This window comes from Bufo gargarizans, chromosome 5, assembly GCF_014858855.1.
Source record: "Bufo gargarizans isolate SCDJY-AF-19 chromosome 5, ASM1485885v1, whole genome shotgun sequence".
Taxonomy (NCBI): Eukaryota; Metazoa; Chordata; class Amphibia; order Anura; family Bufonidae; genus Bufo; species Bufo gargarizans.
In genome coordinates this window covers 354456304-354470208 of record NC_058084.1, presented here as the reverse complement: position 1 = coordinate 354470208, position 13905 = coordinate 354456304, and the positions used below count along the sequence as shown (strand labels likewise).

Sequence of the window (13905 nt, the reverse complement as noted above, 5' to 3'; positions counted from 1 at the left end):
TTGTGGATATGAGAAAAGGTAAACAACTGTGCACCGTAGGTGAAATCAGAAAAATCTGAATATAATCAGAAAATAACATTTTACTGAAAGAGTAATAGATGCTTGGAATAAAATTAGAGGAGATGTGAATGGAACATGCCTAGGATAAACATACAGTTCTTTGCAAGTTTTAGGCAGGTGTGGAAAAAATACTGCAAAGTAAGAATGCTTTAAAAAATGAAAGTGTTAATAGTGAAATCTAAATCAAATCAATATTTCATGTGCGCACTCTTTGCCTTCAAAACAGCATCAATTCTTCTAGGTACACGCAGTTTTTTAGGAACTTGGCAGGGAGGTCGTTCCAAACATCTTGGAGAATTAACCACAGATCCTCTGTGGATGTAGGCTTGCTCAAATCCTTCTGTCTCTTCATGTAATCCCAGACAGACTTGATGATGTTGAGATCAGGGCTTTGTTGGGGCCATACTATCACTTCCAGGATTCCTTGTTCGTCTTTACACTAAAGATAGTTCCTAATGATATTGGCTGGTTGTTTGGGGTCGTTGTCCTGCTGTAGAATAAATTTAAAGCCAATCAGATGCCTCCCTGATTATACCTCATGATGGATGAGTATCTGCCTGTATATCTCAGCATTGGGGACACCATTAATCCTGACCAAATCCCTAACTCCATTGCTGAAAACTTAGTGCAGCAGATGAAAGATACATCATGCTTACTTCCTTTAAAAAATTGGAAGATGTCTAGCAGTGCCATTAACTTCAGAAACCGGTGGGACCCAGGTACACTCATCTACTGTTTGGAGATGTCTGGCCAGATGTGGCCTACATGGAAGAAGTGTGGCCCAAAATCCATACGTTTGACGCAGAAACAAGGCCATGCACAAAAACATAGAAACTGGGGTGCAGAAAAATGGCAGCAGGTGCTCTGGACTGATGAGTCAAAATTTGAAATATTTGGCTGTAACAGAAGGCAGTTTGTTCACTGAAGGGCTGAAGAGTGGTACAATAATGAGTGTCTGCAGGCAACCGTGAAGCATGGTTGAGGCTTCTTGCAATTTTTTGCCTACATTTCAGTAGAGTTGGGGATTAAGTTAGGATTCATGGTGTCCTCAATGGTGAGAAATACAGCCAGATACTTTTCCATCATGCAGTACCAAGTTTTGAATAACCTCCCTGCTGAATTCCTTCAAAAACTGTGTGCATGTGTACCTGAAAGAACTGATGCTGTTTTGAAGTCAAAGGTTGGTCACACCAAATATTGACTTGATTTAGATTTCTATGTTGTTCATTCACTTAGCATTTTTTTATTAATAAAAATGAAAACAAATTATTCACACTTCTATTTTTGAAAGCATTCTTATTTTGCTGCATTTTTCCCTCACCTGTTTAACATTTTTTTCACTGTATTGTATGTCTATCCTAAGAGCTAAATAAAAAGGAAATAATAAAAGGGCAGATAGACCTTGTGGTCTTTTTCTGCCCCCATTCTTCTTGAATTCCTGGAGGTAAGCTCCTTCAAAACATAAAATTGCGGCTAAACAGTTGGCCCTTAAGCTCTGCCATGTACATGGGCACATGTCACACCACACTAGATAGGAGATAACTGCTAGATCGATGGGGGTCCCACTGCTGGATCCCTCAGCTCTCATAAAAACATGGTCCTGAGTCCTCCAGGCATGCACACTACCTCTCTATTCACTATTCTTATGGGACTGATGGACCCAGCCGATCGCTGTACTCTGCTATCTGTTAGTTTCTGACTCCTATTGATTGATGACCCTTGGTGACTTTAACTAGAGAACTAGCATCGATTGTCACATCATGTAAATAAACTAGATTAAAGTTTCCTCTTAGAAATAGTGTCAACCTTATCACCTTTTTCTCCAAAGAAATATTTGTTTGATGCTGCTGGTCATTATAAATTACAAGCAACATAAGAGGAAAGTTGCCATTTTGTATACATTTTAGAAGCAATGCTTTTTAGCATTCTTAGATCTTTTATCTTGGTGCTCTGTCTAGGAAAGACAAAAGTCAGAGTTGACTTTTTGATGCCAGAATGAAATACACATATATTGTATTTGAAAGCTTTATTCTACCTTTTGTGGCCTTGTTCTGATGCATATTTTAGTCCATATAGCTTTGCTAAAGATGAAATAAACACCAGCTGCAGACTTTCCAAAATTCATACTTTTGTTAGTTCAAAGACTACCTGAGATATAAAGCAGTGGATATATTTCTTCAGTTTAGCAAAAATGTGACAGTTTCACATAAACAACTGAATAAATACTCTTCCGTTATCTACCTGCAGAGCTGTCATCAAACTGTGGCTCTCAAGGTGTTGTCTTTAATGGTTCTTCAATTATTACAGAGAGTAGCTGAAACAGTTGAAGAAGAAGTACAAGACAATGAGGGTCAAGAGGATGAGGAGACTGCTGAAGATGCAAAAGAACAGGAAGATGACCATAATAATGTCCAAGAAGATCACCTCCATGAGGAAGAAACAAGTGAAAATGAGGAACATGGTATGGTAAGTCATGAAGGCGAAGCAAATAATGGGAAGATGCACAATGATTCAGAAGATGTGATTGATAATTATGGAGATGGACATTGGGAAGAAGATCAGCAATTACATTCAGTAGACACACATGGTGAAGGCATTGGGCAAATTAACAATGATATTTATGGGAGAGAAGAAGATGAAGACCACGATGGAGACAGAACTGATCAAAGTCAGGTAAAACTATAAGCTCATAAAAATATCAAACATTTTTAGTATATAATATTGGTTATACTGGTGCAAAGAAATTTCAGAACTGTTTGTACTATTTCATGTTTATCAATTATATGTCCAGCATAACTAGTGCAAAGTCCTGACATTGATGTCTCACCAATTTGTATGGGAATTCCATGTATAAAAATCACCTCATATGCAGTAGCCTTATAGTAGGATAGCTTCCTTCACAAGCAGGAGCATTCCAGTAAGACAGATCCAGGTTGTAGGGGGTTCACAATCCATTTGCAGGTAAAGGCCAATTTCACCCAAGCATATTATGGGTGCATTGTTGCTTCTGTGTTACATGTGGATGAGTGTTCCAGCCCAACCACAAATCCACTGATCCAAACTCACCACATCATGCATCCCAGTGATACTGTAAGTGGTCAAGCTGGGACACTTCTTTGTAATATGGATGCCAAAATGCACCTGTAATACTCTCATTTGAAACTGTCACTTTGAGATACAGACTAAGGCTACATTCACACGTCAGTATTTTTCTATATCCCGAATTTCGGTCCATTTTTTGCGGATCCGTTGTTCCTGAAAATGTTTCCGTATGTCATCCGTTTTTTGCGGATCCATTGACTTTGTATTGTACCAGGATCCTATTTTGCAGATAATAATAGGACAAGTTTTATATTTTTTCGGACATGCGGAACTGAACAACGGAAACGCACAGCACACATTGTGCTGTCTGATTTTTTTTCAGGACCTATTGAAAATGAATGGGTACGCAACTGGTCCAGATCTGTTCCGCAAAAAATGGAACAGATCAGGAAAGAAACAACGTGTGAATGGACCCTAAGGGTAATAGTAAATCTGTAGCCTAATGACAAACTAACATGGAAGATTTCATCTGACTGTCCAGCTGCATTGGTATGATGCTTCAAAAAGTGAAGCAATGTAAACAAATCATATTTTTATGTAATCCCATAGTTTATGGTCTTGGTGGACAGTTTATTATGACTACCCAGTTTATACTTTGTAGGACCACTCTTTTCCCATCCCTATATGTTGTAATCCCTGCATTGCCACGTTTACCACCACAGACATTACATTTGGTCACTGTTTTCGGTCTTATTCTGCACCCTCTGAAAACCTTAACATCTGCTGTTCTCCAACAATTCACAAGTGCAGCTGTTTCGTTCCCCCCACAATCAGCCGAAGTCCAGAGTTTGTAACATGAGTTTTTTTACCCATTATGTCTTACACCCTAAAGTTTGGGAATGCTTTCCTGTTCGCCTTCTTATACCTCATAGTGACTTGCCAAGAGGGGCATCTGGATAATCACCACTTTACATAAAGAATCCTTATGGTCATGAATAAACATGTTTACTAAGCATAATTGTGGGTCCATCAGAGGTCAGCCGTCTCTAATAGAGCTGCTTCTGTAGAACAACAAGCTGTACACGAGTCATTAAGGTGTGACTTCAGCAATCAGTCTTCATGCACAGTAATAGTAGCTTATTTCAAATTGAGTACATGCTAATTGATACTGAGGGAATAATTAGCAACGATTGTATTATTTGCGCTGCTTTAAAAGAAAAAAGGAAATATGGATTTGTAATATCCACTTGTTATAAAATGAAGGTGGTGGCTCTACTGCCAGTCATGTCGCCATTCCTCATGGCAATTCCTGTGTAGGAGATACAGGATAAGGCACTTGGTCAGGGAAGTAGCTGTTGAAAGGTACACTAGTCTGAAGGTGCTTATTAGGGTGCTGGGAATGATGTTAGATGCCTTCAAAGACTACAGTTGTGCCTTTGGTGATATGCTAGATGTGTCCCCTTTATTTGTAGACTTTTACATGCCCACCTGTATGGATAGCTCCCGATGAAAATAGTATTAACCAAAAGGATTTATTGTGTCCTGGAGAGCAGATAAAAGAACGATGACCCTGGTGAGATGTGAGAACATGCTGGAGCAGGGCAAGGATAGAGAACAGCAGAGACTATGACACAAGACAATATGAAACATGTGCACAGACCAGTAGGGGTCAGCCGTACAGTAGAAATGTGCATTTGGTTTATGCACATTTCTCAATGAAATTAACTGTTTCAGTAAATGGCATTAAAGCTTAGTCTACTAGAGCAAGGCAAAAGTGCAAGTGCAGGGCTGAGGCGCTGAGAGAATGACTTGGCCTAATTACATTTTGAACAGTGATTTCTAGCTGTAGTGTGATACTTAGTCTGGTAACATATACCTTGACTGCTTTACATAGGCATGTCTTATAAAAAAGAAATGTGTAGGTGATATTCGGGAACTTCACCAAGAAGAATATGTGGGATAATAAGGACACATCTTCAGTCATTATTAGGAACACCACAGCTCCCATTAAGAACAGAGGCTATGATGATAGAGTGAAAAGGTCCTCTTTTTTTATTTCCAAAAAGGACTGGCTTAAAGGATTTGTCTTTTTGTTTTTGAAAAAGTGGTTAAAGGGCATCTGTCAGGAGATTTGTACCTATGAAACTGGCTGTGCTGAAGACTTCTGTGTTGGTCCCATGTTCATATGTGCCTAATTGCTAAAAAAATGCGGGCGTTGTTGTTACACCTAGAGGTTCAGCTCTGTCTGCAACTGCCGCCCCCTCTCCCAGGACCAGGACCAGGCGTGATGACGGGGGCGCGACACTTGCAGAGAGAGCTAAGGCTCTAGGTGTAATGACAACGCCCCCATTGCTCCTAGAGGCTCATTTGCATATATTAAAACATCAGCAAGGCAGGAACATATGAACATGGGACACGGATGCCTTCAGCTGCCAAGCGCACATGCAACAGGTCAGCCAGGTTCATAGGTACAAATCTGCTGAGAGATGTCCTTTAAAACAGCGGTCCCCAACCGCCGGGCCGCGGCCCAGGACCGAGCCCTGGAGGATGGTTTGCCGGGCCGCGGCGATCAGGGCCGTCTTTAACGCTGTACTAATGAAGCGCTTCCCTTATGGAAGCGCTTCATTAGTACAGAAGGACCAGGAAGTGGTGAAGGATCTGTACTCACCACTTCCTGGTCCTCGGCTCGGCTATCGGCTGTGCAGGGCTGCGCACAGCGTGAGGTCACTCTGTTACCTCACACTGTGCGCCGCGATACACAGCCGACAGCAGAATGAATGAAGAGGATCGCGATGGTGACTAGGAGCAGGAGAGGTAAGTATTTTTTTATTTTATTTGCACTGGGGGCTAATGGCTGACCTGGGGGACATTGGGCAGACATGAGGGGCTAATGGGGGACATTGGGCAGACATGAGGGGCTAATGGGGGACATTGGGCAGACATGAGGGGCTAATGGGGGACATTGGGCAGACATGAGGGGCTAATGGGGGACATTGGGCAGACATGAGGGGCTAATGGGGGACATTGGGCAGACATAGGGGGCTTATGGCTGACATGGGGGGCTTATGGGTGACATGAGTGGCTAATGGGGGACATTGGGCAGACATGAGGGGCTAATGGGGGACATTGGGCTGACATGAGGGGCTAATGGGGGGCTTATGGCTGACATGGGGGGCTAATGGGGGACTTATGGCTGACATGAGGGGCTAATGGGGGGCTTATGGCTGACATGAGGGGCTAATGGGGGGCTTATAGCTGACATGAGGGGCTAATGGGGGGCTTATGGCTGACATGAGGGGCTAATGGGGGCTTATGGCTGACATGAGGGGCTAATGGGGGCTTATGGCTGACATGAGGGGCTAATGGGGGCTTATGGATGACATGAGGGGCTAATGGGGGCTTATGGCTGACATGAGGGGCTAATGGGGGCTTATGGCTGACATGAGGGGCTAATGTGGGGCTTATGGCTGACATGAGGGGATAATGGGGGCTTATGGCTGACATGAGGGGCTAATGGGGGCTTATGGCTGACATGAGGGGCTAATGGGGACTTATGGCTGACATGAGGGGCTAATGGGGGCTTATGGCTGACATGAGGGGCTAATGGGGGCTTATGGATGACATGAGTAGCTAATGGGGGCTTATGGCTGACATGAGGGGCTAATGGGGGGCTTATGGCTGACATGAGGGGCTAATGGGGGGCTTATGGCTGACATAAGGGGCTAATGGGGGGCTTATGGCTGACATGAGGGGCTAATGGGGGGTTTATGGCTGACATTGGGGGGGTTTATGGCTGACATTGGGGGGGATTATGGCTGACATTGGGGAGGTTTATGGCTGACATTGGGGAGGTTTATGGCTGACATTGGGGAGGTTTATGGCTGACATTGGGGGCTAATAGATGGCTAAAGGTTTGGGGGTCTGATCTGAGGTCTGATTAACATTGGGGGTCTGATTGCTGGTCTGACCTGAGGTGTAATGAAAAAATGTTGTTCTCCTCTAAAACTAGGTGCATCTTATAGGGCGAAAAATACGGTACAGTGCAGCAGAGACCAGTGCAGCAGAGACCATAGTCAGTTTATATAGTCGTTATATAGTGTTATATATTTTAATATTCACCTTGTGTTTTGTTATGCGCGTGAATCGGTCAGCCCCGCCCACCCCTAAGCCCCGCCCCAGAAACTCCGCCCCCTTTTCCCCTCCCACCCGGTCCCTGGGAGAATTGTCTTGCATGAAACCGGTCCTTGGTGCAAAAAAGGTTGGGGACCACTGCTTTAAAAAATTAATAAATTATGCACACTGTCACCAATCGCCTACTGCTGCTATTACAATGGTTACTGGTCAATGCTTCCCAGTTCTAACTCAACACATAGGTAATGGCAGGAGATACTCATTCATCCAATCACTGGCCTAAGCGGTGTGGACTGTGTGTCTATGATTGGGGCGATGGGGAAATGACACCAGTATGTAACATGGTGTTAAACATAATGATGCAAAAAGAAAATACCAAGCTTACATCTTCTCCACAGATTCACAACACGAAAGCCTTGCACTTGGCTGTACCCTTTATATAGCTGTCTTCATGTGTCAGCTATTTCAATCCACCCATAGACATGTATACTTGGGAGAAGAGAATTAGCAGCTGCCTGCTTCCTCTGGTGGTGGCTTATCTCCCCCTGAGAACAAATTTATTAGGTTTGTTAAAACATGCCAACTCTTCATACACTTGAGATCTGCCATCGCAGGAGAGCTAGGGCATCCCCGTACATATTAGATCAGTTCCACTGAAATCGGACGAGTTCCACTGAAATCGGCAGTTTAACCAAGGTTAAGCTAATGTGTATGTCTACCTTTACTCTCCCAGCAATCAGCTGTAATCTGTAGAATTGAGGCTTGGTAGTAAGTATTCTGTTGCCCTGCAGAGGCCTATATGATAAATTAATCAATAAAGTAACTAATGGACATTCTGGGTCCTCCAACGCAGATACTGTACATTCTTTGTAGCCGTTGACCACTCTGGCTAATAGCTGAAGGTTCCTTACTTATAGCCTCACGCTTCTGTGGACAGATGTCATAAACCCTGCAGAGAAATTTCCTGGTGGGCCAATGCCCAGGGGCCCACCTGAGCCCTCCTCATGGCCACGGGCTGGATACATGGTAATTTGAAGCTCTCAGCATTAATTAATGCTAGGATCATCATGTACTTATGCACCTCACTGGTGGCTGCAGGTGTCCTCCTAAATTCAACTATATCGCCATTCTCAGAACAGTGATACAGTTGATTACTGTGGTGAGGGTAGCAGTATTTTGTGCTGCTGGGACGTTGTTTTGTGCTGCACTAGGGTATTGATTGCCCCACCTACCTCTGTTGGCGCTGCCTATTCCTTTGACCCTGCCTACTTGTGTTGCCCACCTTGTGTCAATTTGACCCACCTACAAAATGGGGCCACTTTTAGATGTTCTACCAGGTCCACTGTAATTTCCCAGTCTGCCCTTGCACATGATACTCCATCAGTGTAAGTAACAATCAAACTGTAGACAAGGATTAAGCATATTAAACTCTTGGACATTGGCACTGATGGTTTAATAACAGCGATTCTCTGCCTTTTGTTCCAGGCACATGAGCAGATATATACATGTAGAGGCTCACCCCTTCAACATATACATGACTAATACTGACAGCTCAAATCTTTTATAAGGAATAAAATGACAGGGGCGTATGCATGCTTTGGGTACTTAGCTTAATATGTTCTGTAATGTGATTTAGGCCCCATGCACCCGGCCGTGGCCGTATTGGAGCCCGCAAACAGAGGGTCCACAATATGCGGGCACAGGCCGTGTGCTCCCCGCATCATGGATGCGGACCAATTCATTTGAATGGGTCCGCAATCTGGAGCTGCGGTGCGGAACGGAGGCACCGAACCCCACGGAAGCACTACGGAGTGCTTCCGTGGTGTTTCTGTCCGTTCCTCCACACCACACAAAAAAATAGAACATGTTCTATTTTTTTGAGGTGCGGACGGATCACGGACCCATTCAAGTTGAATGGGGCTCAAACCATCCCAGCCGCCGCACTGACTTTTCCTGTGCATTGGGGACAACAGCCGTGTGCATGAGGCCTTAGTCAATGAAGGGTTGATTATTTAAATGATTGATTATTTAAATGTTGGTTTAATCTAAGTCATACTTATAGAAAAACATGAGTATAAAATAATGAGGATATACGGTAGCTAAGTCAATTATACTGGATTAGACATTATGAATTTTATCGTGAATATTACATTAAATCCATAGATTTGCCATGTTGCCCATTTCCTTGCTATTTGTAATTTCTGTGATTGGTTCAAGGCAGATTAAGCAGGCAGTTTAGCTGTCTAAAATAAAGTAGTAATAACATAATTGCACTTATCCTATGAGTAATGATATTGATAATAAACGTTAATAAGATGAAAGTATGAGATATTTTCAACTAGAAAATATATGTCTTTGTGGGATCGTGAGGGAGATTGAGAAGTTGATGTCATTGGTCCATCTTTGCTTTAAAGAGGACCTCTCCTGTTTTTTTTTTATTTTTATTAATACCTTAGTATGTAATCAACCTCCAGCAGATACCACAGCTTCTTTTTTTCAGATTGTCTCCTCCATTGTCCCGCAATGCCCCCCGCTGTGTCCTTGTGCTAATTACTAGCATCAGTAAAGGGAGGAAGAGACCTCAGCATTCCTCAGTGGACATCTCCTTCTTCCTGGCTGTGACGCTTTCCAATTGCTGCGGACCACTTTTCCGCAAGGGAGAACAGACTATGTAAGCGAGTACGGTACTTGCTTGTCTTCTCCCTGGCTATGCAGTGGTCCGCAGCGATTGGACAGAAGGAGAGGCCCACAGAGAAGAGCTGAGGTGTCCTCCCTGTACTGAAGCCAGAACACAAGCGGGGACATAGTGTTGCAACAAAGGGGACAAGCTGAAGAAAAAAATAAAATAAATATTGCATCTGCTGGAGGTTGACTACATACTAAGGTATAAGGCTACTTTCACACTAGCGTTGTTTGAATCCGGCGTTCAATTCCGACACCGGAACTGCCCGCCGGATCCGGAAAAACGTGTGAAAACTGATTACATTTGAATCCTGATCAGGCTTTCGATCACAATGGAAAAATGCATTGGAAAAAACGGATCCGCCATTTATGGACTTTAACTTTTTTTCCCTATTTTTCGGGTTTAACATGCAAAAGCCGGATCCGTTTTGACTGAACACACGGCGCCGGATCCGGCGTTAATGCAAGTCAATAGGAAAAAAGCCTGATCAGGGGTTCAGTCAAAGTGTTCAGGATTTTTGGCCGGAGGTAAAAATACTGCATGCTACGTTTTTCTGAAAAGCCTGATCAGTCAAAAAGACTGAACAGAAGACATCCTGATGCATCCTGAGGGACGGACTCTCCATTCAGAATGCATTAGGATAAAACTGATCAGTTATTTTCCGGATTTGAGCCCCTAGGACGGAACTCAGCGCCGGAAAAGAAAAACGCTAGTGTGAAAGTAGCCTTAGTGTAAAAAAAAATCCCATGAAAGGTCCTCTTTAAAAAGGTTTTTCCATCTCAACATTTCATTCCACAAATCTTGGATAGATGCAGGTCCAGCTTCTGAAACCCACTCCTATCTCCAGAACGTGGTCTCCAAAGTAAAGGGGAGCACATGCTTATCTTGCTCTTCATTCACTGGAAGTCCCATAACAGTGAATGCAGAGCAAGCTGTGCAAGCACGGCCACATGTCAATTTACCTTTATGGGACTGCCAGAAATAGCTGGGCCAGCTGGGAATGGAGGGTCGCTGTGCAGGGCCATGTTCTAGAATTGGAGCGAGTCCCAGAGGTGGGACCTGCACCTATCTGACATTTGTGGCATAAAGCTAGGTTAAGATGGGAAAACCCCTTTAACTTGGGTAACTATGTAACACGACATGTTTCAAAGCAGAATCTAGGCTTTCCTTCACCCGTAGAGTTTTAGTTTGACTTCATCCCTATATCTTTATGCCTTGATCAAGTAAAAAGTGTGTTATTTTCACCCCTTGGGACCCAGCACCCTGGACCTATGTCCTGGTAGCCCACTGCTAGCTTCAGCCTGCATGTTCTGTTTTAGGCTTGTTGCAGGGCAGTTTTCATTTTTGATTAAACAACCATCATTTTGCCCCTTCAAGGTGCCTGTAGGCAAATTACAGATAGGTAAAAAAAAATGGATAGGGGTTCATCTACTTTGGTACACAGACATTTTATGTGTCATTTGTTTGATTTCCATTGATGTATCCATTTAGACTAGTTTGATGGTGTGTGTGCGATTATTTACCATCTCCTGTGCTGTTTTTTGTAGGCTGAATATTCACTTCCAAGACCAACATCCTCAAGACTTCTGGAGAAGGTCTCCACTCCTAGTGAAGATGAGAAGAAGGAATTTGTTGCTGCAGTCTAAACGGAAGAAGATGACCCTTGTTCTACAATGCTACCTTGATACTTGAATCTGCATGTTTTATTGTATCATTACAATGCTGGAGGATTATACTATATGTTTGTAGACGTGTGTATTCCACTATACACACCCTCATAATGCTTCAGAATATGCACTGTTTCTAAGGCAGGTTATTTTTTATCAAGAATGTCGTTCCTATCTATTTATTAGGTTACTTTTTATATCGCCAGATGTTTTGTAATCATAATTTGAACGTTTTGTGAAGCCATATTACATTACCTGTACCATTGCACTATTCCCAGTCTCTTCCTATATAGACATTGCTCGTTGCTTCTTTTATTACATTTGGTGTACAAGTCAATGAAAGATAACAAAGTAACATACGGCAACCAATCTTTACTTTTCTAAGTTGTCATACAAGAGGGTGTAATCCCATTAGTTGCTATGTGTCACATCTTGTTTTCTTAGCTACCTATCCTCCAGACAGACATATATTCCAATACATTTAATAGAATTTTACGTAATATAATTATAATACATAGTAGTCAGTATTTGGTTCTCAATCAGACACTGAACATACAGCCAGGTTCTCGTTATATTCATCCTAGGAGACAATGCTCAGGCTAATTAGAAAACATCTTCCATCACTATTGCTATTGTACGTTATACAACACCGTGTGGCGCCCGTTGACAGTAATTTACATTGTGCATGTAAAGATTTTATGGGCCCTGTTTACTAGCTGTCATGTCTGCCAGTGAATGCAGACACAGGACAAATAACGACCTATGTTCCGTTCTGAATGTTTACTGTGGTCACCAGGTTGAAATGTTCTCGGTGTGTAAAATGTCAAGAACTAGAAATCCTTTTACACTAAGAAAGATAAATTCCGGACATGAGTGTACTGGGCCCGCGTCATTATTATGCAACTTTACTGAAAATTACATAATGTAGTTCTCTTGATGAAATGGAGATAACGCACATGGACAGATTATCCAGAAACCTCAATGAGAATACAAAGAGACAGTTTGTACCCATCTAGGCAGATATAATCTGACCCATTTTGTTAATGGCTGAGAGCTCAAGTGATAAAAAAATAGTTTCTCAACATGCACAATTTGCGGATTATCCCTGTAGATGCTAGAGGCGGGCGTCCAAGTGTGTTGTTCAGCTGTATGGGATGAAGCTATATTGCATTACTTATTTCTTATACTCACATATTACATATATAATATAGAATGTTATTTTTCCAAACCAGAGATTCTAAAGCTGCAAACTGATTTATGCAAAAATATCACATTAAAAAACTATATATTGTATCACAAATAAACTACTATCTACATCACTTCTGTCTTGATGGATATTATTGGAGTCCACATAGAAGAGTGAAACAGGTTAAAGGATATATCTAGGGGGGTGCACCACCAATGAGGCCAGGTGAGGCGATCGCCTTTTAGGCTGCACCAATTAGGGGCAAGAGAGGGGCAATGAGCCATGGGCAATGAGCGCTTCTATTGTGGAAACGCTCATCTCTACATATTCAACCGCATCGCTGTACTCAGGACAACAATGCAGCTGAATACTGCAACGGGGCATGGGAGCGATGTCTCTCCGGTCCACCGTTTCCTCTAATAGGCTTTAGTCCTAGTTCCTGTAGCCTATCAGAGGCCGGTGTCATCAGTATCGCGCTGTCTGAGCTGGGAGTTTCAGTTTTCACCTCAGGCAGCAGAAAAGCTAGGTGCACCCCTGAATATATCTTATCTTTACTGATTCAAATAAGTGTTTTCTGCCCTAAAAATTATAAATGTCACCACATGTTGCTATTGCAAGTTCTTTCTGTTCCAGACAATAAATCTTCAAGAATAGCCTGAGGCTATGAGCTGAGCGCTGCGATTGGCCAGCGCTGCAGCCTGGGAGAAGGAGACGCCGGCAGGTTCCACTGGGTGGAGCCTAACTATGAAGATACCGGAGGCAGGGGCGTAACTAGAGGTGACTGGGCCCCACAGCAAATTTTTGTATGGCCCCCCCCCCCCCCCCGTGTAAACCCCGCTCCTTTGGCTAGTCACAATCTAGACCAGACTAGGCTGCCATGCCATCCTTTTCCTATTATATATATTATATACATACACACACACCCTATCTGTCATGTAGTGTCATTCTATCATACTGTTGTGGGGGCCGTGTCAAAGTCTTAGGCCCCTTTCACACAGGCGAGTTTTCCGCGCAGGTGCAATGCGTGATGTGAAAGCATTGCACCCGCACTGAATCCGGACCCATTCATTTCTATGGGGCTGTGCACATGATCAGTGATTTTCACGCATGACTTGTGCGTTGCGTAAAAATCGCAG

The 13905-nt window shown here is 43.0% G+C and overlaps 1 protein-coding gene across 2 annotated transcripts in view; it reads left to right on the top strand.

Annotated features, from left to right (window-relative positions):
* DCDC2 (doublecortin domain containing 2) overlaps positions 1–12896 on the top strand; it is a 137568-nt gene extending 124672 nt beyond the window's left edge. Inside the window, exons 9-10 of one of the 2 annotated variants that reach the window (XM_044295235.1) lie at positions 2368–2526; positions 11464–12896. In XM_044295235.1, coding sequence (XP_044151170.1) covers positions 2368–2526; positions 11464–11562 — 258 coding nt within the window. In that variant the 3' untranslated portion in view covers positions 11563–12896. Of the gene's footprint in view, positions 1–2367; positions 2734–11463 lie in introns of both variants that reach the window. The other variant, XM_044295234.1, reaches the window with a different exon arrangement.
* Positions 12897–13905: the final 1009 nt, after the last annotated feature.